Source organism: Thamnophis elegans, chromosome 7, assembly GCF_009769535.1.
Source record: "Thamnophis elegans isolate rThaEle1 chromosome 7, rThaEle1.pri, whole genome shotgun sequence".
Lineage (NCBI taxonomy): Eukaryota > Metazoa > Chordata > Lepidosauria > Squamata > Colubridae > Thamnophis > Thamnophis elegans.
In genome coordinates, this window is record NC_045547.1 from 1,367,125 (window position 1) to 1,391,266 (window position 24,142).

The following is a 24,142-nucleotide window of genomic DNA, read 5'->3' on the forward strand; positions in this document are numbered from 1 at the left end:
GAAGGAAGTGAAAAGAGAAGGGAGGGAGGGAGGAGATGGGAATAAGAGGGAGGCAGGATGGATGGGAGGGAGGGAAGCAAGGAGGGAAGGAAGGAAGAAAGGAAGGAAGGAAGGAAAGAGTGTGGGCAAAGGAGAAAGGAGGGGAAAAACTAAAATGAGGTGCCTCCTCCATGGGCATCACAGGGACCCTCCCCAGTGGCCCGAGGGCTCTCAGCGCCCCCCTTACCTTGCTGAAGGAGCCCTCCGCAGAGCCCAGCAGCCGGGCATGTTCAGGACTGGCAGGCATGGCAATGCTGGTCTCCAGAGACTGCGCATACTCCTCCGATTCCAACCTGGGTGGCGAGAGGCCTGGAGATCAGGGCCCCCGGCCTCCCCCACCCGCTGCTCCCCAGAGACCCAAAGCGCCCCTCCTTCCCTTCAGCCGCAGCTGGCTGGGGAGCGAGCGCTGCAGCCCGACCTTCCCGGACCCCTGAGGAGGAACCCCAGAGGAGGCCCAGGGGACCAGGCGGCCTCCTTCCTCCCTCTCACGGATCGGCCTCGGAAACGCCTCCCTTGGGCCAAGGCCAGCAAGGCACCGAGATGGGAGACCCTCCCAGGGCTCTGCAGGGCTGGGAAAGGCACTGCAACAAGACGGCTCCGTCCACCAATCGAGTCAACGGGTTTCATCTGCTCTGTGCCCAGCCAGGAGGGGAGGGAGGGAGGGAGGGAGGGGGCCGGTCCCTGTCCAGCACCTGCGGATCTGCTCCTGGGCTGCGGAGCAAGCCTCCTCGGCGGCCAGGCGCCTCTCCTGCTCCTCCTGCAGCAGCTGCTGAAGCTGGTTCAATCCCTGCCTGGCGAGGCTTTGCTGGTGCTTGGCCTCCAGGAGCCTGGAAATGGAAGGAGGGGCCCCATGAGAAAGACGGGGGGGGGGGGGGACAGCAGCCCCCAGAACAGACCCTGACTCTTCAAAGGAAGAGGAAGGCGGGGGTCCGGACGTCCCTGGGATCTGCTGGGGGATCAGAGGCAGACGGGAAGAGAGCCTCCTCTGGGGGAAACTGCCAGACAGGCTGGAAGGAGAGGAGTCAAGCAGGGATGTAGCTCTGAATCCTTGAATAGCTGCAAGAGGCATCAGCCTGAAGGAACCCCCAACCGATCACCTGGGAATCTTCATTTGGGGCTTCCCGGGGGAAGGCAAGAAGTCCGGGGACATCCTTGTAAATGCAAGGCAGTCCTCGACTTACGACACAGCCGGGCCCGACATTTCTATCGTTAAGTGAGGCACGAGTTCTGCCCCGTTCTTACGACCTTTCTCGCCACGTTGGTTCAGCGAATCACACTTCAGGGCTTAATTTAGTCGCAGGGCTGTTCAGCTGGGACTGGCTTCCCTTGTTCGCTTCGCTAGTCGGGTTGCAAAAGGGGATCGACGGGACCCCCAAGGACGTTACGACCGTCACAAATACGAGTCAGCTGCCAAACCTCTGAATTTTGACAGCGGGACCCTGGAGATGCCACTAAGAGAGGCGTTTAAAAAAGGCCGCAAGTCCCTTTTTTTCCCAGTGCCGTCGTCACTTTCGAACGGTCGCTAAAAGAACTGTCGTAAGTCGAGGACCGCCTGGATAGGCCCAAGCCAATGAAGCTGTTTGCTTCGGCCATTAGCGACCGGCTCCGATTCCTTGCACCTGACGCCTCCATTGGGGTCACGTCTTGGGAGGGTGGGGGGGCTGGAACAGAGGCTCCGAAGGTCGGTGGAAAATTGGGGCGAAAGGGATCCGGCGGCCCAGGGAACCCCAAGTTATTTCGTTCTCCCACCACACTCACTGCGCCTGGAGTTCCTGCAGCTCCCGTGCGTTGGTCTCGTCTTTTTCCTGGGGGGCTCCCGGGGCAGCATCAGTCAGGAGGGGTCCCTAGGGTAGGAACCCCGCATGAAAATGGGACTCCCACTGGTCCTCCCCCCCGCATTCTGCTTCATTTGCGTTTGCCATTCGCCCATGTTGAGCACGGACTTGACCAGAGGGCCCCCGGTTTGCGCCAGGCAACCTGTGCTGTATGGAAACCAGATGTGCTCGCCGCATGGGGCAGAAAATGGCGACCCCTTCCCCATGCACATAGCAGCTGTTCTCCCTCCCTCCATTGGGGGGGACAAGGGTGGCAGGAGCAGAGGCCTGGATCCTGGAGGCTGCCTCCCCACTCTGCCCCCCCCCTGACCCGGGTGGAAGACGGTTGGGCCATGAGACGGGGGACCCCCCAGACCCTCTTCCCTGGCCTTACCACGGTCTTCGCCGGACTCTGCCATTCCCGCAGCTGTTTTTCAAGAGCCGCGACACGGGACAGAGCCTCGCTGTGCTGCTGCTGGCTCTCGCGGAGGCTGCGGCTGCTCCCCCGGAGTTGGAGGGTGAGCGCGTTCTTCTCTTCGAAGACCTGCGAGAGCTGGAGAGACGAGCCAGAGGATGAGGCTGAGAGAGAGGTGGGGTGGGGGGGGGGAGTCTTCTCAGAGCCCACCCACCAGCATAAAACACCCCAATGGAGGCTTGAAGGTAGCCAGCTGGATTGACAAGATGTTCGTGGTGATATTGGCTGCGTTGGGTTCAGTGCGACACCCTCTCCCCACCCCCCACCCCAACTGCTGGGGGCCCTCAACAAACCATGGCTAAAAGAAGCCATGATTTAAAAAGAGGAGGAATCTCAAAGTTGGCAGCTTGAAGACTTGTGGAGTTCCAGCTCCCAGAATTCATAGCTGGCTGGGGAATTCTGGGAGTTGAAGTCCACAAGTTGTGATGACACGGGGCATAGCACAGAGGCAACAAAGGCAGCTGGGAGTTTATTGCTCCAAATTGCCCCAAACGCTTCCACGTTCCTGGCACACACACACGGTCACACACACACAGACACCTCTAGCAGCCTCTAGTCCAGCCCAACGTTATGAGCCCCATGGCTGCAAAGCAAGGAATCTAGCAGGGCACATCTGGGAATCCAGGAATCAAAGCAGCAAGGCAATTAATCCAGAAATCCAGAAAGAATGCGAGGAATCCAGGAAAGTTCAAAGGTCAGCACTCGGCACTCCAGGAATTCAGTGCTTGCTCCCGACAAATGTCCCTCTCCACGGCGTCTCCTTAAGTCTCAGTCCCCACTCTCCTCCCGAGTAGTCTGATCAGCCTGCGCTGTTCTCGCCTTCTCTCCACTCTCCGGGCTCTTGGATCAGGAGGTGGGGGGTCCTTGCTCCTCTCCTGAGCTCTGTCTCTCATGTTCACTGCTTAGCCTCTCTTGGTCATCCTTCCCACCCCTTCCTCCCTGCCTACAAGCTGCCCCAATCCTGAAAGGCCCTGGCCTGACTGGCCCTGCTCCACCCCATTTTCCTCCCAAGCCAATGAAGCCGCCCTCTCGATCGCCATCGATTCCAGTCCTGGCTTGCCTTCTTCCCCATATTCAGGCTCCAATGGGGGCATGACACAAGAATTCAAGTTGCCAAGTTTGGAGACTCAGAGCACAAGGCAAGCTTGAACCACCACGAGAGGTTGGACTGGAGAGAGCCAGCTTCCCAGAAGGGACATCCTCTCCCCACAGTTAGCCCCCTGGAAAAGACCTCCCTGCCCCAGGTCTCTTCTCCACCTTGCTGTTCAGCTGCTGGATACGTAGCTCCTTCTGATGCAGGTGCTTCAAGCTGCTCCCAAGCTGGACCTGGAGGTCCTCCACGGATGCCATCTGGCCAGATGTGTCTCTGCCGGAGCCGGTCGTCCCCGAAGACCCCTGTGGAAAGGCCCAGTCAGCTACTGCCCACATTTTGCCCAACAAGATCCTCCCATGACTCATTCTGTCCTGGGAGGGTTCACGGGTGGCTTCCAAACCTTCTCAGGACGCACAGAACGATGGGAGTTGTGGTCCAGAGGCCGAACGTGAGACAGACGCTAAGAGCATGTATGCAAATTGTGTGGTTGGTGGGGGGGGGGATGGGTGTTTGAGGAAGGGCCGTAAGGGTGTTAAAGCCATTTCCTGCTTTGGGTTTTAAGTGAACAAGTCAGCCCAGCCTCTGTGGTGTGAGGGACGTCCAGTAAAATACGGTTAAACAAAGAGACATAAACTTTAGCATCCTAGATAATGACAAGTATGATAATCTTGCAAAATGTGTTCTTAAGATAAAGTGGTGAGGAGTGGGGAGAGATGAACACAAATTTAAAGTAAGGTCAATTGTTACCGATACCATTAAATATCAGCAGGGTCAGGAGAAGGAAATATCCAATGCTACCGAATAAAAATATCAGGAACCCACGAGGGGCGTCTTGTGGGTAGAATACCTTGACTGACCAGTTAACCCTCTCGCTGCCACGGGAGGCCCAGCTTAAAGAGAGCAGAGCAGAGCCTTCAAAAGCTCAGCCATTGGACCAGGTCACGGACTCCTCACCACTCGGTTAGTGCAGAAGACACTGCTCTGGTTTCCTTCTTAGCTCATTAGCCCATGTTGAACACAGGCTGTTTTCACCTTTTATATAGTGTCCTGTTTAAGACTGTTTAAGCTTGCCTCGACTCACCGGGGGAGAGATGGGCAGGGTGTAAATTTATCAAATAAACAATAAAATAAAAATAAAATAAAAAATAAGTAAAGTAAAATAAAGTAAAATAATAAAATAAAAAATAAAAAACAATAAAATAAAAAACAATAAATAACAAATAAAATAAATAAAAAATAAAATAAATAAAAAATAAAATAAATAAAAAATAAATTAAATTAAAAAACAATAAATAAAAAATAAAATAAATAAAAAACAATAAAAAATAAAATAAATAAAAAATAAAATAAATAAAAAATAAATTAAAATAAATAAAAAATAAAATAAATAAAAAACAATAAATAAAAATAAAATAAATAAAAAATAAAATAAATAAAAAATAAAATAAATAAAAAATAAAATAAATAAAAAATAAAATAAATAAAAAATAAAATAAATAAAAAATAAAATAAATAAAAAATAAAATAAATAAAAAATAAAATAAAAAAGAACATAAATTAAAAAGTAAAGCAAAGTAATAAAAAAATTTAAAAAAAGAAAAAAAAGCCAACACACTACAAGGCCCCTCCTGTCCTCCAGGGGGAGCCACTCACCTCCCTCTGGGGCTGCTTCTCTGCCCCCTGGGTGCTGGGGTCTCTCTGCTGCCTGCCCTGTTCCCAGACGGCCTTTTCTTCCCTGAAAAAAGACAAGCCCCGAAGTGAAAGTGAAAGTGGGGAAAACTTGATTCACTTAACAACTGCAATGATTTGTTTAACGACCGGGCAAAACAGGTTGCAAAGCCAGGAATGACTCCGTTAAAAACCGCCTTGCTTAGAGAGATAAGAAATCCACGCCCCCCCACTGGAGGTTGTCAGGTGGGGGTCTCCCTGCGTGGCCTCACTTGAGTTGCTGGAGCTCCAGCTCCCAGGAGGCCCTCTCCTGCTTCAGCTTCTCCTGGAAGATCTCCTGCTGCTGCTCCATCTCTTGCTTCCTCTGCTGGAGCTGGGCCTTCAGGCGGGCGATCTCGGCCGTGTCCACCCCCACCTGGAGGTACTGCTGCTGCAGGTTCTTCAGCTCCACCAGCTGGAGGAGGAGGAGGAGGAGAGGAGGACCTTGCTTGTCAAGAACTCCCAAGGAGATCGGCTCCTTGGGACCAAACCAGGTCAAGGATCACCCACCAACGATTCTGATCTCAACCGAGGAGAGCATCTGTAGCCGCTCGGGGGTTGAAAGGAGGGGGGTCCCTGGTGCTCCCTGAGCTCGGAGGTTTTCTCGCAGGCGTTTCGTGACCCAACTAGGTAGCATCATCAGAGAAGATGCTACCTAGTAGACCACCAAGGACTCCATACAAAGATCTCCACAAAAGTTTGCAGAAATTGGGTATCTCTACTCCAAGAGAAGGGGCGAAATGATAGCAGGGTTCTAATATTTGAGGGGCTTCCCCCCAAAGAAGAGGGGGGGGGTCCACCTCTTCTCCAAAGCACCAGAAGGCAGGACAAGAAACAACGGATGGAAACTCATCAAGGAGGAGAGAAGCAAGCTTGAACTGAGGAGAAACTTTCTGACAGCGAGAAGAATCGGCCAGTGGAAGAGAAGTTGCCTTCAGAGGTCTTGGGGGCTCCATCAATGGAGGGTTTTAAGAAGAGGCTGCACAACCGTTTGTCTGAAATGGTGTAAGGTCTCCTGCTTGAGTAGAGGGGGTTGGACTAGAAGACCTCAAAGTTCCCTTCCAACTTGGCTATCCTGTTAATTAGTCAACCAAACAGTGGAAGAGCTGGAATCCAGAAATTGTGGGCGATCCATTACTGGAAACCTTCAAGAAGAGATAGGACAACAATTGATCTGTAATGGCAGAGGTTCAGTTGGACTAGAACAGTGTTTCTCAACCTTGGCAACTTGAAGATGTCTGGACTTCAACTCCCAGAATTCCCCAGCCAGCATTCGCTTTCGCTGGCTGGGGAATTCTGGGAGTTGAAGTCCAGACATCTTCAAGTTGCCAAGGTTGAGAAACACTGGACTAGAAGACCTCCAAGGCCCCTCCCGACTCTATTCTTTCTTTTTTAATTCAAGGGTTTTTTTTATTTTTTAATACAAATCATAGTTATTATAGGAACAAAATGTTTGGGTCTTTTCTTCCACATCCTCTCAATGACACAATGCATTTTACATCAGTTTTGTTTTCACTTTCAGCCAAATTATTCCCTTCTATTTTTTTCATCTTTGTACTTATTTTTTCTTTACACATAAACAATATCTTCAATTGCCCCTTCAAGGTTTACATCAAATTTCCATCTCTTATTTTCTCCATTTATATATTTCACTAGAAACAACATATATCTTCTGGTTCAATTTAAAAATAAGAGAGCATTTCTTTCAGTTTTTCTACAATTAACAATATACTATAATTTAGAATAGAGTAGAGTAGAATAGAATAACAAGAGTTGGAAGGGACCTTGGAGGTCTTCTAGTCCAACCCCCTGCCTAGGCAGGAAACCCTACACCACTTCAGACAAATAGAATAGAATTCAGAATAGAATAGAATAACAGAGTTGGAAGGGACCTTGGAGGACTTCTAGTCCATCTCCCTGTTTAGGCAGGAAACCCTACACCACTTCAGACAAATAGAATAGAATTCAGAATAGAATAGAATAATAGAGTTGGAAGGGACCTTGGAGGACTTCTAGTCCATCTCCCTGTTTAGGCAGGAAACCCTACACCACTTCAGACAAATGGTTATCCAACATCTTCTTTAAAACGTCCAGTGTTGGAGCATTCACACTTTCTGGAGGCAGGTTGTTCCACTGATTAATTGTTCTCAATCAGGAAATTTCTCTTTTCTAGGTTGCTTCTATCCTGGATTAGTTTCCCTCCATTGCTTTATTTCTTTATTAATTACATAACAATAACAATCTTACTACTATTCTCTTTGACTTACCATGTGTCCCCGAAAATAAGACAGGGTCTTATTTTCTTTTTACCCACAAAATATGGCTTGGGCCTTTTTATGAGGGGAGGGTTTATTGTTTTGGGGTTGCCGGCGGTTGCTCTCTTGCGAGCGGGCTCCCAAAGAGCCGGGCACAGCCTCAGGGGCGAATGGCTATGTTGCGCTGTCGCAGCAGCGCCACACAACAGCCATGAAACGACCAAGCTCACGAGCAGCCACCCGGCAAACCCCCTTTCCAGCCGGGCACAGCGCCATTCACTGACCTAGGGGTATTGTCAAGCCGCGGGAGCGTCTGTTCGCCGCCTAGCTACCATGGCTCTGCATGGCTGGAGAGGGGGGTTGTGCAAGCGGCTGTTCCGCTCCCGCTCGCCCGCCTCCCAGCCTCACGATGCCCTGCCCAGCTCTCCCTGCAGAGGAAGAGCACCTCCGCTGTCTCCGCCGCATGGCTTTTTCGGCGGCTTCCAAACCGAGTCTTCCGGCAGTGGCCGCTCTGGGCGTATGCTCTATGGCTGTGGGTCAGCTGCCGGCAGAGCGTACAACCATAGAGCGTACGCCCAGAGCGGCCACTGCCGGAAGACTCGGTTTGGAAGCCGCCGAAAAAGCCATGTGGCGGCGGAGGTGCTCTTCCTCTGCAGGGAGAGCTGGGCAGGGCATCGTGAGGCTGGGAGGCGCGCGAGCGGGAGCGGAACAGCCACTCGCGCAACCCCCCTCTCCAGCCGTACAGAGCGTCATTCACCGCCATTTCAAAGGCGCCAAGCCATGGGATCTGGGCAGCAGCAAACAGGCTCTCACGCGGCTTGGCAATACCCCTAGGTCAGTGAATGGCGCTGTGTCCGGCTGGAAGGGGGGTTTACTGAGTGTGGTCGCTTCATGGCTGCTGTGTTGCGCTGCTGCGACAGCACAACATAGCCATTCGCCCCTGAGGCTGTGCCCGGCTCTTTGGGAGCCCGCTCGCAAGAGAGCAGCCGCCCGGCAGCCCCAAAACAATAAACCCTCCCCTCATAAAAAGGCCCAAGCCATATTTTGTGGGTAAAGAGAAAATAAGACCCTGTCTTATTTTCGGGGACACACGGTAGGTCAAGCCCGCTTTTTGTGATTACTGTAACTTTTCTTCAGAGTATTTACTTTTACCCTTCTAGGAACTTTCCCCAGGGGGTTTTCCCTGTTCCTCCAGGACTCTGTTACTCCGTATTCCTTGACCACCACAGCAGAGGTTCAAGACTTACCAACCGGTCTCGGTCGTTCTGAAGGGAGGAGAGGGCCTTCTTGAGGCTCGATGTTTCGGCCAGACTGGAAGAGACGCTGGCGGCCGACTGGAGCTTCACCTCCTCCGTCTTGCGGGTTTTGTCCAGCTGGCTCAGCAGGCGGTCTCGCTCGGCCTGCAGGCTGGCCAAGGCCTGGGAGAAGCCCTTCACTTGGCTAGAGGCCCTCTCCAGCTCTGACGAGAGGCCGGCGAGCTGCGAGTTTTTGGATTGGAGCTGCTGCTGGAGCTTCTCCAGCTTCTCCGAGAAGCCCTTCTCTTCCGCTGCGCCTCGGAGAGCGGAGAGCTCGGAGGCCAGGCCGTCCTTCTGCTTCTCCAGGGCTGCTTGCGCCTCCTGAGCGTGGAGCGCCTCCTGGCGGAGGCCCTGAACCAGCTGCCTCTGCTCTTCCAGGTCTGCTGCGTATTTCTTCTCCAGGGTGCGCCGTTCTTCGTGGGACTGGTCCCAGCTGTCTTGGAGAGAACTCATGGCCTTCTTGAAGGACTGGATCTGGGCCTTCAGGTCCTGGTTCTCCTCTGTGACCGCCAGGAGGTTCTGCTCCATCTGCAGGAGGTCCTTGGCCAGCTCTGCCACCCGTTCCTCGGCGGTCTCGGTCTCGTTCCGCAGGAGCCCGGTGTCGTGGCGGAAGCTCTTGAGCTCTCTCTTCATCTCCGCTTCCGCCTCCTGCAACTTCTGGTGAAGGCCGGCCAGCTCCTCTTCCAGGCCCGCCACCTGCTGATTGGCGCGCGACAGCTGCCCACCCAAACTCTGGACTTCATCCGATTTCTCTTGCAGCTGCAACTGCAGCTCCGGCGCGGAACCCCCTTCACGCAGGACCAGCATCTCGTCCTGCAACTGGGAGAGGGAGGACTTGAGAGCCTTGACCTCCTGGCCCAGGTCCTGCTTCTCCAGCTGCAGGGCCTCCGCGGTTCGCTCTAGGTTGGCCAAGCTAAGCTCGGACTCCCGCAGCTGGCCTTCCACCCCGGCCTTCTCCTTCTCCAGGGCCTGGATCCGGTCCATCTGGGTCTTCAGGAGCTGCTTCTGCTGAGTGTCCTTGATGGAGATGACTTGGTTCAGGTCTTGGCGATAGCGGACCAGCTCGGCATCCAACTTGGCGTTCTCCGCGTGCAGGTCGTCCATTTGTCCGTGGAGGCTCCGAAGTTGCTCCTTCAAGGAGTTGTTTTCCGAGGCCGCTTCTTGGATGAGTTGATCCTTCTCTAAAATGGCGGCCAGGTGACGTTGTTCCAGCTGCCGATAGTCTTCCAGGATTCTGTCCCGGTCATCTTGCAGGGAAGACATGCACTTGGTGAAGGCATCTAGGTGAGCTTTGTGCTGCTTGCTCTCTTCGGAGATGTTCTTCAACTTCTCCGTGAGGCCGTTCACTTTCTCCTGAGCTTTTGCATTCTCTGCCTCCAAGGCCACCTTCTCCACTTCGGCCTTGGCCACCTGGTTCTCCAGCTCCTTCAGGTCTTCCTTGTGCTGCTCTTGGGTTTCTAACAAGGCTTCAGCTACAGCCTCTTCCTTGGCGGCCACAAGACGGACAATCTTCTGCTCCTTGTGGCTGATCTCGTTGTGGAGTCTCTCCGTCAGCTCCTTGGAAGCCCGCAGATCGGCCGCCAGCTGCTCAAGACTCAACCTGCAGTCCTGAAGACTGGCCTCTTGGTTTTTCACCGTCTCCGAGCCCTCGAGACGAGCTCGGTCGCAGTCTTCGAAGGAGGCCTGCAGATCGGCCAGCTGCTTTCTCAGGGACCCAAGTTCTCCCTCTTGCTGGAGAACCTGCCTCTGGGAGTCGCTCAGGAACCGCTGGACCTCTTCCAGCTGAAGTCCAAGCCTGCGCTTCTCCTCCTGGAGCGACCCGACTTCTTCTCGATGGTGCTGGAGCTCCTTCTGGGCATGAGACTCCTGGGCCAACTGGCTGCGTTCCAAGCTGCAAGCAGAAATGGCAGAATCTGATAAGAGCCCATGTACCAGGGGTGTCAAACTCGATTTGAGGGCCACATCGGGATTGTGTTTAACCTCGTGCCTGGGGGGGCGTGGCCTGAAGGCATGGCCAGCTCAACATCACTTACGTTGGGGGTGCCTGTGGTGTCCCAAGCACTCTGCCAGCAAAAACAGAACCCAAACTCTGCTTTTGCTGGCAGAAGAACCGTGAGCCGGTCCTTCGCTGTTTCCAGGGCAGCCCAGTGGGCCCGATCTAAGCATCCCGCAAGCCGGATCTGGCCCACGGGCCTTAGAGTTTGAAACCCCTGCCATATTCCGTATTTTGGGGAGTATAAGACACTCTGAAAAAATAAGACGCACCTAGCTTTTGGGGAGGAAAACACCTCCCAGCCTCCTTGCAGCTAACAGCCCGTTTCAGTTTCAGTACATTAACACAAGCAGCTGATTGTCGGTTGGATCGGCCTCCGACCATCAGCTGTTTCAGGCTGCCGGGATTGCCACAGTGGCTAGGTATAGCCTATTGCCGCCTCCGCGCACCCGATTTTTGGCCTCCGCACACCCTGTCTCTGCATGCCCTGTTTTGCATCCCATTCCGGGTGTCAGGGATTGGAATGGGCGGAAAATGGGATGCGTGGAGGTGGCAACAGGCAATGGCAATCCCTGCAGCCTGAAACAGCTGATGGTCGGGAGCCCGATCCAACCGACAATCAGCTGCTTGTGCTAATCTGACTGGGCTGAAGCTGAAACAGGCTGTTTGCTGTTGGCTGCAAGGAGGCAAATTGCTGGGAGCCAGAGGCCAAAAGGTGGGGGGTGGCAGGTGGGTGGGGCTACATTCGGTATATAAGATGCACCCAGATTTTCACTCTTTTTGAGGGTGGGGGGAGAGTGAGTTCTTATATTCTGAAAAATACGGTAATTCCTTTCACTTTTCCTCACTGCCCTCCTTGCAAACCAGCCACCCGAAGTCCTAACGGAGCTCTCTGCTACTAGCAGAACCACGAAAGGGCTCTGGAAAAATATTCCCGAGAGTTTAGGTTGGAGGCTGGGCCATATTTAACTGCAGGGCATGAGGGAATCTAGAGGATGGACAGTCGGAAAAGGACAGGAAGGAAACAAGCTACTGGATCTGTTGACCCTTCCCCAAAAGCTTCTGAAACAGGGAGAAAATGCCTCATGCCAAGGGTGGAATGAGATCCCCGGGGCAGTTTCAAAAAAACGGGTTGGACCATTGCCAGCTCAGAATGCTTTAAAAGTGAAAGAGGAACTTCTCCAATATGGAGGGGTTGAGTCTTGATGACCCAGTGACTTTTTTTGCCAAGTCTCTACCAGTGGTGGGATTCAAATTTTTTTTACTACTGGTTCTATGGGCGTGGCTTGGTTGGCATGGTGTGGCTTGGTGGGCGTGGCAGGGGGACCTGCCACTGCAAAACCAACATCCCCTCCCAATCAGCTGGGACTGGGGAGGCAGAGAATAGATGGGGGCAGGGCCTGTCAGAGGTGGTATTTGTCGGGCTCTCCCAACTACTCAAAATTTTCGCTACTGGTTCTCTAGAACTGGTCAGAACCTGCTGAATCCCACCTCTGGCCTCTCCCTACTAACAGAAGAGAATTTCTGTAGCTCAGGGTTGAATTGTGAGGTCTTTGGTGCTCTCTGATTTTCGTGATTTTCCTGCAGGCGTTTCATGACCCAACTAGGGAACAGCATCAGTGCTAGAAGGAAGTGAGGTTTATGGAAAGGAGGAGGAGGGTTATGAAGTCCTTGGGGCTCTCTGAAGCTTGGTTGTTTTCTTGCAGATGTCTCATGACCCAGCTAGGGAACATCATCAGTGCTAGGAAGGAGTGGGGTTTATGGAGAGGAGGAGGAGGGTTATGGAGTCCTTGGTGCCCTCTGAGCTTGGTGGTTTTCTTGCAGACGTTTCATGACCCAACTAGGGAACATCATCAGGGCTGGAGGGAATAGGATTTGCAGTGTGGGGAGGAGGAGAAGGAAGAGGGAGAGGAGAAGGAAGAGGAGGAGTGGTCCTTGGTGCTCTCTGAGCTTGGTGGTTTTCTTGTAGATGTTTCATGACCCAACTAGACTCAACTATCATCAGTGTTAGAAAGGAGTTGGGGGGGAAGAGGAGGAGGAGGAGGAGGAGGAGGAGGAGGAGGAGGAGGGGGAGGGGGAGGAGGGGGAGGAGGAGGAGGAGGAGGGGGGGAGGAGAGGACCATGGGGTCCTTGGTGCTCTCTGAGCTTGGTGGTTTTCTTGCAGATGTTTCACGACCCAACTAGACTCAACTATCATCAGTGTTAGAAAGAAGTGAGGGGGGGAGGAGGAGGAGGGGGGGAGGAGAATTGTGAGGTCCTTGGTGCTCTCTGAAGCTTGGTGATTTTCTTGCAGATGTTTCATGACCCAACTAGGGAACATCACCAGTGCTAGAACCTTATAGCACTAACGATCTTAACCTAGTTGGGCCATGAAACATCTGCAAGAAAACCGACTCAGGGGGCACCACGGATCCCGCAGTCCTTCTCCTTCTTCTCGTCCATTCCACAAACCCCACTCCCTTCTAGCGCTGATGATGTAACCTAGTTGGGTTCATGAAACGCCTGCAGGAAAATAGCCAAGCTCAGAGAGCACCAAAGACCCCACAATTCAACCCTGAGCTACGGCTATTCTCTTCTATTGGTGGGTAGAGGCCAGAGGTGGGATTCAGCAGGTTCTGACCAGTTCTGGATCCCACATTCTCTATCTGCTCCTTAATTCTTCTCCATCTAAGTTAGCCCAAGGAGAAAACTGGACACTCCTTTCTCTGCAAAGAGTTTCTCTACATCTCCAAGCCTTGACCCAACCACCTGTGCCACCCGAAGACAGCATCAGGTGGGCAAAACAACATTAAGGCAGTGTTTGTTGGCAAACACTGAATTACAGTGAGCTGCGCCACGGCTCCCACACTAAAATGAGCACAGAGGACATGAGGGTGAGGAGATCTGCGTCCTTCCCCCGTGGCTCACGTGCTCTACTTCTGGAAAAGTGCCGGGGAGCCTCGGAAGGGGTCATCTTACCTGGCCACGAGGCCCTGGAGATCTTCCACCTGGAGCGCCATCTTCTTGGCCTGCTCTTGCAAGGTGGCGCAGGCCTCTTCTCGGGCAGAGAGCTCCTGCTCCTTCTTCTCGATGGCCTCGCTGAACTTCTTCTCCCACTGCCTGGACTCATCTATCACCCGGTCCCTGTCGTCCTGCAGGGAGGACATGCTTCGGGTGAAGGCCGCCAGCTGGGCTAAGGTGCGGTCGAGGTTGCCCTGGAGCTGTTTGGCTTCCTGGTCCTTTTGGCGCAGGGACGCCTGGAGGTCTCGCGCAGACTCCTCCGCGGACTCCTGCTTCCTCCGCAGGGCCTCCAAGCGCTCCTCCATGTTCCTGACCTCCTTCAGGTGCTTGGCCTTCTCTTGCTCCAGGTGTCTCGAGAGCTCCTTGTCTTTCTGGCTCAGCTGACCTCTGACCTGAGCCTGGGTGGCCTGAAGCTCCTCTTTCACTTTCTGGCTCTCGGCCACGACTCGGGCAGCTTCGCTCTGAGTGTCGTCCAACAGGACCCTGCAGGAAGCCAACTCGGCTTGGACCTTCTTGGTCTTCTCCTCTGCCTCCGCCACGCTCTTCCTGGTGGTCTCCAGCTCTCTTTTGGACTCAGTCTGGACGAACTCCAGGGCCTTGACAGTTCTCTCCAGGCCACTGATCTTCTCCTGGCTTTTGATGCAATCTTTCTGCAGCTGCCTGACTTCCTGCTGCTTCTCTTTCAGCAACTCCTGAAGTTCTCTCGCCTGAGTCCGGCCGTTGTCTTCCTTCCAGGCGCTCTTGACTTTCTCCACCTTCTCCTTCCTCTCAGCTTCCACCACGAGCTTCTCCCTCAACAGATGCCGCTTCTCGTCCTCCAAGCGGCTCAGGGCCCCCTGAAGACCTTCCATCTCCCCGAGGAGCTGCTGGTTCTTGCTCTCCAGGTTGGCCATGTCCTGCTGGTAGTTCCCGATGCTCCCGTTCAACTCGGCCAGCTGGTTCATCAGCCTCTCTTCCAGGTCATCCTTCTCGGCTTCCAAAGCTTCTTTCAACCTCAACGCCTCAGCCAGCTGCTCCTTGGTTTGCCCACAAGCTTCCTCCATCTTGGTGACCTTTTCTTGGAGATCGTCCAGTTCCTGGCCTTTCACAGCCAGTAAGCCTTCCAAGCGGTTCTTCTCTTCCTTCAGGACCTCCAAATCCTCATGGGCCTTATTCATCTCCTCTACCGCTACCTTCCTCTTATCTTCTAGTGCCGCCATTTGTTCCTGGAGATCTGCCACTTGTTGACTATCGCCAACGCTTTCCTCACACAAGGGGCCAGCTGTGCTAAGCTCCTCCTTCTGGTCCTCAAGTCTCGGAGCGACGGAGGCGAGAACTTCAGAACCCGTGTCTGGGTCTCCTTCTTCCTCAGCCACCTCCTCCGAAGAGGACATCCTGGTGGAACTCTCTCCCTTGCTTCTGGCCACCATCTCCTCTCGGGCGCCGCTCTCCTCTTCCTTGTTTTGCAACGTCTGCCTCAAGTCTTGGATTTCCTGCTTCAAGAGGTCCTTTTCGGCCACCAGTGCTTTCACCTCATCGGAAAGAGCCTGGCGATTCCTCTTGGAGGCCTCGAGCTCTTCTTGAAGAGCGGAATTGTTCCCCCCGTGTCTACCGTCCCCGGGATGGATTTCCAACCTCAGCTGCTCGTTCTCTTCCTCCAGCTCCAAGATCTTCTGCTGCTTGGACTTGGCAAACTTCCTCATCTTCTCCCTCATGCCTTCCATCTCCTGCTCGGCTCCCTGCAGGCGATCTTCCCCATCCTTCTTCTCGGCTTCCACCTCTTTGAGCCTGAGGAAGAGGTCCTGCTTCTCCTGCCGGACGCTCTCCATCACCCGCTGGATCCGCTCGGCCTCACCGCTGACGTTCTCGTACGACTGCAGGAGCGTCTCGTACTCCTTCTGCAGCTCCTCGTGCTTCCTCCGCCACTCGGAGAGCCCCTGGGCCTGCCTTTCCTTCAGCGAGTCCATTTCCTCCTCCAGCCTCGTCTTCTCCTGAGTCACCCCTTCCAGGGCCAACTTCAGACTCTCACAGGAACCGGTCACGTTCTGGTTTTCTACCAAGGCGTTGTCCACCGCGGAGATGAGTTTGTCCCGCTCCTCCTGGAGGGTCGCCAGTTTCTCCAACAGGGCCCCTTTCTCCTTGTCCAGCTCAGCTGCCCGAAGCTCTACCTCGTGAAGATGGAGAGCGGTGCTTTCCAGAGCGGCCTTGACGCTGGACAACTCGTCCTTCAGCCCTTTGCTCTCTTTCAGGGCTTCCTTCCTGGAGATGAGGGCTGCCTGCAGCTTCCTCTGGAGCTGGGCCTTGGATTGGGCCTCTGCCGATTTTGCCTGCAGCTCGGCCTGCAGCTGCTGACCTTGGTCCAGCTCTCTCTGCAAAGCTTGGATCCTGTTCTCCTTCTCTTGCAACTCGGCTTGGAGGCCACACAGGGACTCATTTTGATCTGCCAGCTGGGAGCGAAGGCCTCGGATTTCTTCTCCGCTGCTGAGCTCTTTCTCCTCTTGGTGGCATCTCAGCGTCTCCTGCCTGGCCATTTCTTCCCGGCTCACCTGCAACTCCAACTTCAGGCTTTCCATGCTGGCTTCCGCCTGACGGCAGGCGGCTTTGGCCATCTCCGCTTCGGCAAGAAGATGCTCGACCTGTTCCTGGAGGAGCAGAGCCTTCTCGGACTTCCCGTCAAGTTCTTCTTCCAGAAGCAGGAGGTGGGCTTCCACGTCTCTCTTCTCAGCCTGGAGCTTCTCAAAGTCGGCCTTCAGCTGGCCCACAACAGAGTCTTTGGTCGGCAAGGAAGGCCGTTCTTCAGCAGCCTCCTGGCCAAACTCCTGCACAAGACCTGATGCCGGGCCTTCAGAAGAAGCATCTCCAGCAGGTTCCTGAGGAGGCAAGGCCTCCAGGGCCTTGGACAGCGCCTGGAGCTGATCCTGCAGGTTCTCCTTCTCCCTGCTTTCCTGCTCAAACTGCTCTTGCAGCAACCTGTAGTCATCCTTCTGCTGCTTTAGCAGCTCCCGATGATGACGGTCCTTCTCCTTGGCTTTCTTGATGGTCTCTTTCCGCGAGACCAAAGCTTCCTGCAGCTTCTTCTGGAGCTCTTCCCTCTCCTGGGCCAGCGCCAAGAGCTCTTCCTGGATGGCCTCATGTCCTCCTTCCGGGCCAAGGTCGGCTTTGCTGCTTGCTCCGCCTGCCCCGGAATCTCCTGAACTGGATCCCTCCCGATTCTGATCCGCCGGGGCCGACTTGCAGTCTCGGAGCTCAGCCTGCAGGGCATCGATCTGAAGGTCCTTCTGCTGGAGGCTCTGCTGCAGCTCTGCAATCACAGTCCGTGGCCACGTGCATTCCTCCTCCCCAGGGACGACCTGCGACGTGGCTTCCTTTGCCGAGGGCAGCTGGTCCAGGGAGGCAGCCCTGCCCCGCCTTACGGGATGCCCTTGGCCGCTGCGGCTCGCAGGGGGAGGGGGTCCACCTCCTTCGTTCTCCTGAGCCACCCCCTCCCGGCTCTCGGCCGGAAGCTCTTCCCCTTCTCTTCCTCCTTGCTCCAGCTGGCGAACCCTGCCGAGGAGCTGCTTCCTGCTGAGAAGAGCAGCCTGTAGCTTCTTCCTCACGAGTTCGTTCTCTTTCCTTAGGACTTCCACCGCTTCATCGGCGGGCAGCTCCTCCTCCTCCGCCAGCGGCCGGCTCTCCTCCGTCTCCACCGCCTGCTCCCTGGTCTCCTTCCCTTGCTGCAGGACGCTCAGCTGCTCCATGGCGCTCTGCAGCTCTTTCCCCAGCACGAACTTCTCCTCGTTGAGCTGCACCATCCGGTCGGACATGCTGACGCTGACTTCGGCCATTCTCTGCTCCCGCTCCAACACCTCCAGCTGGAGCCTCTCCACCTCCAGGGAGTTTTCCGAGAGGAGCGCCGCCAGCTTGGTGGCTTCCAGGTCCTTCGAGGCCAAAACCTGGGACAGCTCCTCGGCCTTCGCGGAAGCCTCCCGTGCCTGTTCAAGAAGGGCTTGGCCGTTCAACTGCTCCTTCTGGAGCTGGCTGAGGAGGTTCCTCCCGGCCGCCTCTTGCTCCGAGAGTTGCCGCTGGGCTTCGTCCAGGTCGTTCTGCAGAGCGACAATTTTCACGTCCTTCGACTTGGCCTCGTTCCTCAGGCTCTGGATCTGCTCCTTCAACAAGCCCAGGTGGGAGATTCCACTTTCATAGCTGGGAAGCTGCAGCTCCGGGTGAGCAGGGCTGCCTTCTGGCTCAGCTTTCAGCTCTGCGAGGAAGCAGAGTTCCTTCAGCCGCGACAGGAGCTGGTCCCGTTCTGCGTCCAGGCTCTGCGCGGCCCCGGCAGAGCCCTCCAGCTGTTCTTCCAGATGGATAATCTCAGCCCTTTTCTCCTCCAAGATTCTCTGGTGGGTTTCCACGGCTTCCCGCTGCCTTTTTTGCAGTTCAGCGACTTCCAGCTCCAATTTTTCTATCTTTTGCGACTGCAGCAGGGAGTCTGGAGATGGTCCCTGGGCGGTTTCATTCTCCTCCGGTCCCAAGAGCAGCCCCAGAGCAGAAGGAGAGTCCTGGATGTCTACAGTGACCAAGGAGCTGCTGCTGGAGTCGCTCTGGATGGCCACGGCCCCTTCTCCCTCTCTTTCGCCATCGCTCCCCTGGGGACGTCCTGCTTCGGCCTCCGGGCTGCCGGAGAGGGGGAGCTGCCCCTTGAGGAAGGCAATCTCTTCCTGGGCCTCCTGTAGTTCCAGGAGCAGGACGGACAGATCCCGCTGCTTCTCCTCGGCAAAGGATTCCAGGAGATCGGGCTGTCCATCCGGTTGGGCCGGCAGGGGATCCTCCAGGGTCTGGCCTGCGCTGGACTGGAAGAAGCAGATTGAGGAGTCATTCCTCTAGAAGAAGCAGGCATCTTATTTCATATTGTATTTTATACTATTCCTTTATTTTATATTGTGTTTTATTTTCCCTTCCCTTATCCCAAAGGTGCTTTTTCGAGAGGCAGCTGAACTTCCTGGTTTCTCTTTGAAGAGGTTTTGCTTCCCATCCCAGAAGCTTCTTTGGCTCTGAATTCCCCACCATCCGCTCAGAAGAAGCTTCTGGGGTGAGAAGGGAAATGTCTTCAAAGCCAAACAAGGAAGTCCAGTTGCCTGTTGAAAAGAAACCACCTTTGGGACACCACGACTCGGAGGACTGAGAATCTCCATGGACCATTTACCTCACCTTCCTCTCCTTTATTTCACTAAGTGGCTCCCCTGCGGCCACTTTGCAGGAAACCTCTTGCCTTGCCCCCTCTTCTGCAGAACTATTTATGTATCTATTAATAATCAATCCATCCTTCTATCTATCATCTATCTATTTATCCATATCTATCTATTATCTATCTATTTATCTATTTATCTATTTATCTTTATCTGTATCCGTATCTATTTGTTTATTTATCTATTTATCTATATCTATCTATTTATCTATTATTTATCATCTATCATCTATTTATCTATTTAAGTATTTATCTATAACTATCCATATATCTATTTATCTATATCTTTATTTTTATCTATATCTATTTATCTATATCTATCTATCTATCTTTATCTATTTATGTATTTATTTATCTCTTATCTATCTATCTATATCAATTTATCAATTTATCAATCTATCTATATCTATTTATTTATCTATTTATCTATCTATTATCTATCCATTTATCTATTTATCTATATCTATCTATTATCTATCTATTTATCTATCTGTATCTATTTATCTATTTACCTGTATCTGTATCTGTTTGTTTATTTATCTATCTATCTATCTATCTATCTATCTATCTATCTATCTATCTATCTATCTATTTATCCATTATTTATCATCTATCATCTATTTATGTATTTATCTATATCTATCCATTTATCTATTTATCTATCTTTATTTTTATGTATATCTATTTATCTATATCTATCTATATTTATCTATCTATATCTATTTATCTATTTATCTATATCAATTTATCAATCTATCTATATCTATTTATTTATCTATTTATCTATTATCTATCCATTTATGTATTTATCTATATCTATTTATTTATTATTTATTTATCTATTTATTTCATTTATATTGCCGTCTATTCGCCCATGGTGACAGAGTATAAAACCACATTTAAAACGATAATGCTAACAAAAAGACTCAAATAAATTAAAATAGTATAAATAGTATAAAATCACCACCACCACCCCACCCCTGGCAACAATTGATCACGTGAACCATTTCATGGGTTTCCTCCCGTTCTGGGCTCCCCAGGCAGGACCAGGTCTCCAGAGCCTTCCGGAAGAGAATTAAGAGTAGAGGTGGGGGTGGGGGGCGTTCTAATCTAATGTACAGAAAGAATTACCTGGCTCGGGGGAGGAGACGGGGCTGTAGCAGTTTCCAGTTCTGGGTGAGACGAGAGAAGCTCCGGGGGTCCTTCAGGGCTCTCGCCTGGGGCAGAAAACACAACGTGAGCTTTTCACCCCCAAAGTGGAAGCAGAGACAGACACCCCACAAGCCGAGATAAGCAGAACACGGTCAGTTAGAAAACCACCAAGCCCAGAGAGCAACTAGGAACCCAGAGCCCTCCTCTTTCTCCTTCCTTCCTTCTCCTCCTTCTCCTCTCTGCAAATCCCACCCCCTTCCAGCACTGATGACGTTCCCTAGATGGGTTATAAAGCGTCTGCGAGAGAACCACCAAGCTCAGAGAGCACGGAAAACCTCATCACATTTCAACCCCGAGCTACAAGTATTTCCTTCTCTTACTTTCATCCTTCCTTACAGATGGTTTTTTCCCCCTCTGACCTTGTGGGAGAGAAGCGTCGTCAGGCGGGCTCTCCGGCGGCACATCCGCCCTCTGCCGCAGCTGGGCGTTCTCCTCTTGGACCGCCTCGTAGCTGGCGTGGAGGTCCTGCTCGGCCTTCTGAAGCTCCACCATCTCCTGGTTCTTCTCGGCCACCTCCAGGGCGTGCCTGGCCTCCTGGGCCTGCCTCTCCTGCTCCCGCTCGGCCTGGGCCGCTCTGGCCTGGGACAGCTCTCGGCTCAGCTCCTGGACCTCCTCCTGGCTCCGCTGGAAGGCCGCCCTCTGCTCGGCCAGCTCCCGCTCCAGCCTCTGGACCAGGACTTCGGATTCCTTCTGAGCGGAGGCCATGGTGCTCCTGGAGGCGTCCAGCTCTGCTTCTGCCTTCTGCAACTTCTCCAGGAGAGTCTAAGGAGGAGAAAGACGGAAGCGTGGAGACATCTTCATTGAGCCGAGGTGGCGCAGTGGTTAAATGCAGCACTGCAGGATACTTCAGCTGACTGCTAGTTCTGCAGTTCGGCTGTTCAAATCTCACCTGCTCAAGGTTGACTCAGCCTTCCATCCTTCCGAGGTGGGTAAAATGAGGACCCAGATTGTTGTTGGGGGCAATATGCTGACTCTGTAAACCGCTTAGAGAGGGCTGAAAGCCCTATGAAGCGGTATATAAGTCTAACTGCTATTGCTATTGCTATTGAGGACAAGACAACAGCAGAGGGATTTGGGGTGGAGGGGTGGGGATCAGTCATTTCCCCCTCTTGTTCTCAGGAGCTCAGGTGGGGTATCTGGGGGTAGACGAAGGGTGTCAGGCCTGCAGCCATCTTTCCTGTTGGATCTCAGGCCTGCCACACTTTCTATTCTTCTACTGAGCATTTTTTTCTATGGTGGGAAAATGGGAGGGGGGGATTGTACGGAGTGAGATGCGATGTAGCCATAACAACATTCTTCCTAGACAGCCAAGGTCATCCTTTGTCTCTGCACCTGACCGGATCTCGATGGGTGGAACTGCCAGCATGGCAAGGGGAGATTGGACTGTGGGGTGGACTTGTGGGGGTGGGGTGGGGGGGCAAGATCTTGAACTTTCAACTGGGTGGGGAAAACCGGGAAGCTTTCAGATCCGGGTTTTCCCAGATGTGCCAACATGGCTCTCTTCATAAATTGGAACTTTGAGGAATCTTTTGCCTTGGACTCTGATTTATTTATTTATTTAGACAGATTTTTTTATTATTTTTCCCTTCTACAATACCTTACAGTCATTACATCAACATTGTTATGTCATCATACCTGTACGTGTATATAATATTTCGCTTCTATATTTACACACTTTATACAGTTCTATATATATTTATATATATATATATTGTTTTTTGGCTTAATTCATTTTGTTCCTGTTTTGCAGCCATTTGTACCGATTGTTCCAAATTTCATAATATTCCGACGCTTCTTTATCTTTTAATTTCAGAGTTAATTTGTCCATCTCTGCCCAATCCAAAGTTTTTTTTTTTATCACTAATTCGTCCGAGGGGGGTATTATTTTGTTTCCAGCATTGGGCAAATGCTATTCTAGCTGTAGTTAGCTCTGATTTACTTTTGGATGCTATTTGGAACCTTGACAAAGGGAGCTTTGTGCATAAAAGTTGCACATCCAGAGAGAACTGTGCCTCTAATGCTGAGGTCTTCAAACTTGGCAACTTTTAAGACTTGTGGACTTCAACTCCCAGAATTCTGAGAGTTGAAGTCCACAAGTCTTAAAGTTGCCAAGTTTGGGGACCCCTACTGTAAGGTAAAGAAATTTTCTCTTAAAAAGAGATTTTTTACGAGACAATTTACATTTTTTTAAAAATGAAAAGAAAACTAATATAAATATTTTTTTTTTAAAAAAAAAAGGAAGAATAGATAGAATTTTGGTTCTATTTCAAGGAATCGCCACCTCTTTCTCCTTCAACCCTTTCCTAATCCTCGAATCCACAAATCCCCAGTTCTGTTCTCTTTTTCCTCCTTACAGCTTCTGGTTTTCAAAACAAAGTCTTAAATTCTTTTTCCCTGGCCACACGTTAATGTTAAAAACTTGATTCGCTTTATTTAAAAGTCAGGAAGGGGTTTTTCCCCTGGATGCGTGCACTTTTTTTTTTTTGCAAATCAAGAGCAACTCCTGGGAAGTTTTAGCACGCAATAAATAGCAACAAAAATGTGATTTATGCCGGGAAACCTGAAAGTGATACCTGCTTTTCTTCCTGAGTGACAGTCAGTTCCTGCTGCAGTAATTCGACCACCTGTGTCCGGCCGAGCAAAGCCTCTTCCTGCTCCTCTACCTTTCGCTGCAGCTGCCTCAGATTCTGGTGGGGGGGGGGAGAGAAAGAGAGACCCCAAAAGGCCCAGGTTCAAAATCCACAAGACCAAAATACAGATTTCTCACTGCTGGTTTTGCCTCTGGCGAAATATATCTATATCTATGACTATATCTATCTATCTATCTATCTATCTATCTATCTATCTATCTATCTATCTATATTTCTATCTATCATCTATCTATCTATCCATCCATCCGTCCATCCATCCATCTATCCTTCCATCTACCATCTATCTATCTATCTATCTATCTATCTATCTATCTATTATCTATCTATCTATCTATCTATCTATCTATTATCTATCTATCTATCTATCTATCTATCTATCTATCTATCTATCTATCTATCTATTATCTATCTATCTATCTATCTATTATCTATCTATCTATTATCTATCTATCTATTATCTATCTATCTATCTATTATCTATCTATCTATCTATCTATCTATCTATCTATTATCTATCTATCTATCTATCTATCTATCTATCTATCTATCTATCTATCTATCTATTATCTATCTATCTATCTATCTATTATCTATCTATCTATTATCTATCTATCTATTATCTATCTATCTATCTATTATCTATCTATATTTATATCTCTCTATTATCTATCTATCTATTATCTATCTATCTATCTATCTATCTATTATCTATCTATCTATTATCTATCTATCTATCTATCTATCTATCTATCTATCTATCTATTATCTATCTATCTATTATCTATCTATCTATCTATCTATCTATCTATTATCTATCTATCTATCTATCTATCTATCTATTATCTATCTATCTATCATCTATTATCTATCTATCTATCTATCTATCTATCATCTATCTATCTATCTATCTATCTATCTATCTATCTATCTATATTTCTATCTATATCTATATCTATTTCTATCTATCATCTATCTATCTATCTATCTATCTATCTATCTATCTATCTATCTATCTATCTATCTATCCATCCATCCATCCATCCATCTACTATCTATCTATCTATCTATCTTTCTTTCTATCTATCTATATCTATTTCTATCTATCATCTATCTATCCATCCATCCGTCCGTCCGTTCATCCATCCATCCATCCTTCCATCTACTTACTATCTATCTATCTATCTATCTATCTATCTATCTATATTTCTATCTATATCTATTTCTATCTATCATCTATCTATCTATCTATCTATCTATCCATCCATCCGTCCGTCCATCCATCCATCTATCATTCCACCATCTATCTATCTATCTATCTATCTATCTATCTATCTTTCTATCTATCTATATCTATTTCTATCTATCATCTATCTATGTATCCATCCATCCGTCCATCCATCCATCCATC

General features: G+C 50.8%; 1 protein-coding gene across 3 annotated transcripts in view; it reads right to left on the minus strand.

Moving 5' to 3' along the window:
- Positions 1 to 24,142, minus strand: part of GOLGB1 (golgin B1) — a 35,918-nt gene that overhangs the window by 2,011 nt on the left and 9,765 nt on the right. Inside the window, exons 7-18 of one of the 3 annotated variants that reach the window (XM_032220632.1) lie at positions 22,657 to 22,770; positions 20,443 to 20,845; positions 20,003 to 20,088; positions 13,630 to 18,476; positions 8,631 to 10,569; positions 5,362 to 5,543; positions 5,075 to 5,156; positions 3,586 to 3,723; positions 2,248 to 2,406; positions 1,798 to 1,883; positions 732 to 866; positions 227 to 332 (exon numbers count right to left, since the gene is read on the minus strand). In XM_032220632.1, coding sequence (XP_032076523.1) covers positions 227 to 332; positions 732 to 866; positions 1,798 to 1,883; positions 2,248 to 2,406; positions 3,586 to 3,723; positions 5,075 to 5,156; positions 5,362 to 5,543; positions 8,631 to 10,569; positions 13,630 to 18,476; positions 20,003 to 20,088; positions 20,443 to 20,845; positions 22,657 to 22,770 — 8,277 coding nt within the window. Of the gene's footprint in view, positions 1 to 226; positions 333 to 731; positions 867 to 1,797; positions 1,884 to 1,929; positions 2,022 to 2,247; positions 2,407 to 3,585; positions 3,724 to 5,074; positions 5,157 to 5,361; positions 5,544 to 8,630; positions 10,570 to 13,629; positions 18,477 to 20,002; positions 20,089 to 20,442; positions 20,846 to 22,656; positions 22,771 to 24,142 lie in introns of those variants that run through there. The other 2 variants (XM_032220633.1, XM_032220634.1) reach the window with 2 other exon arrangements.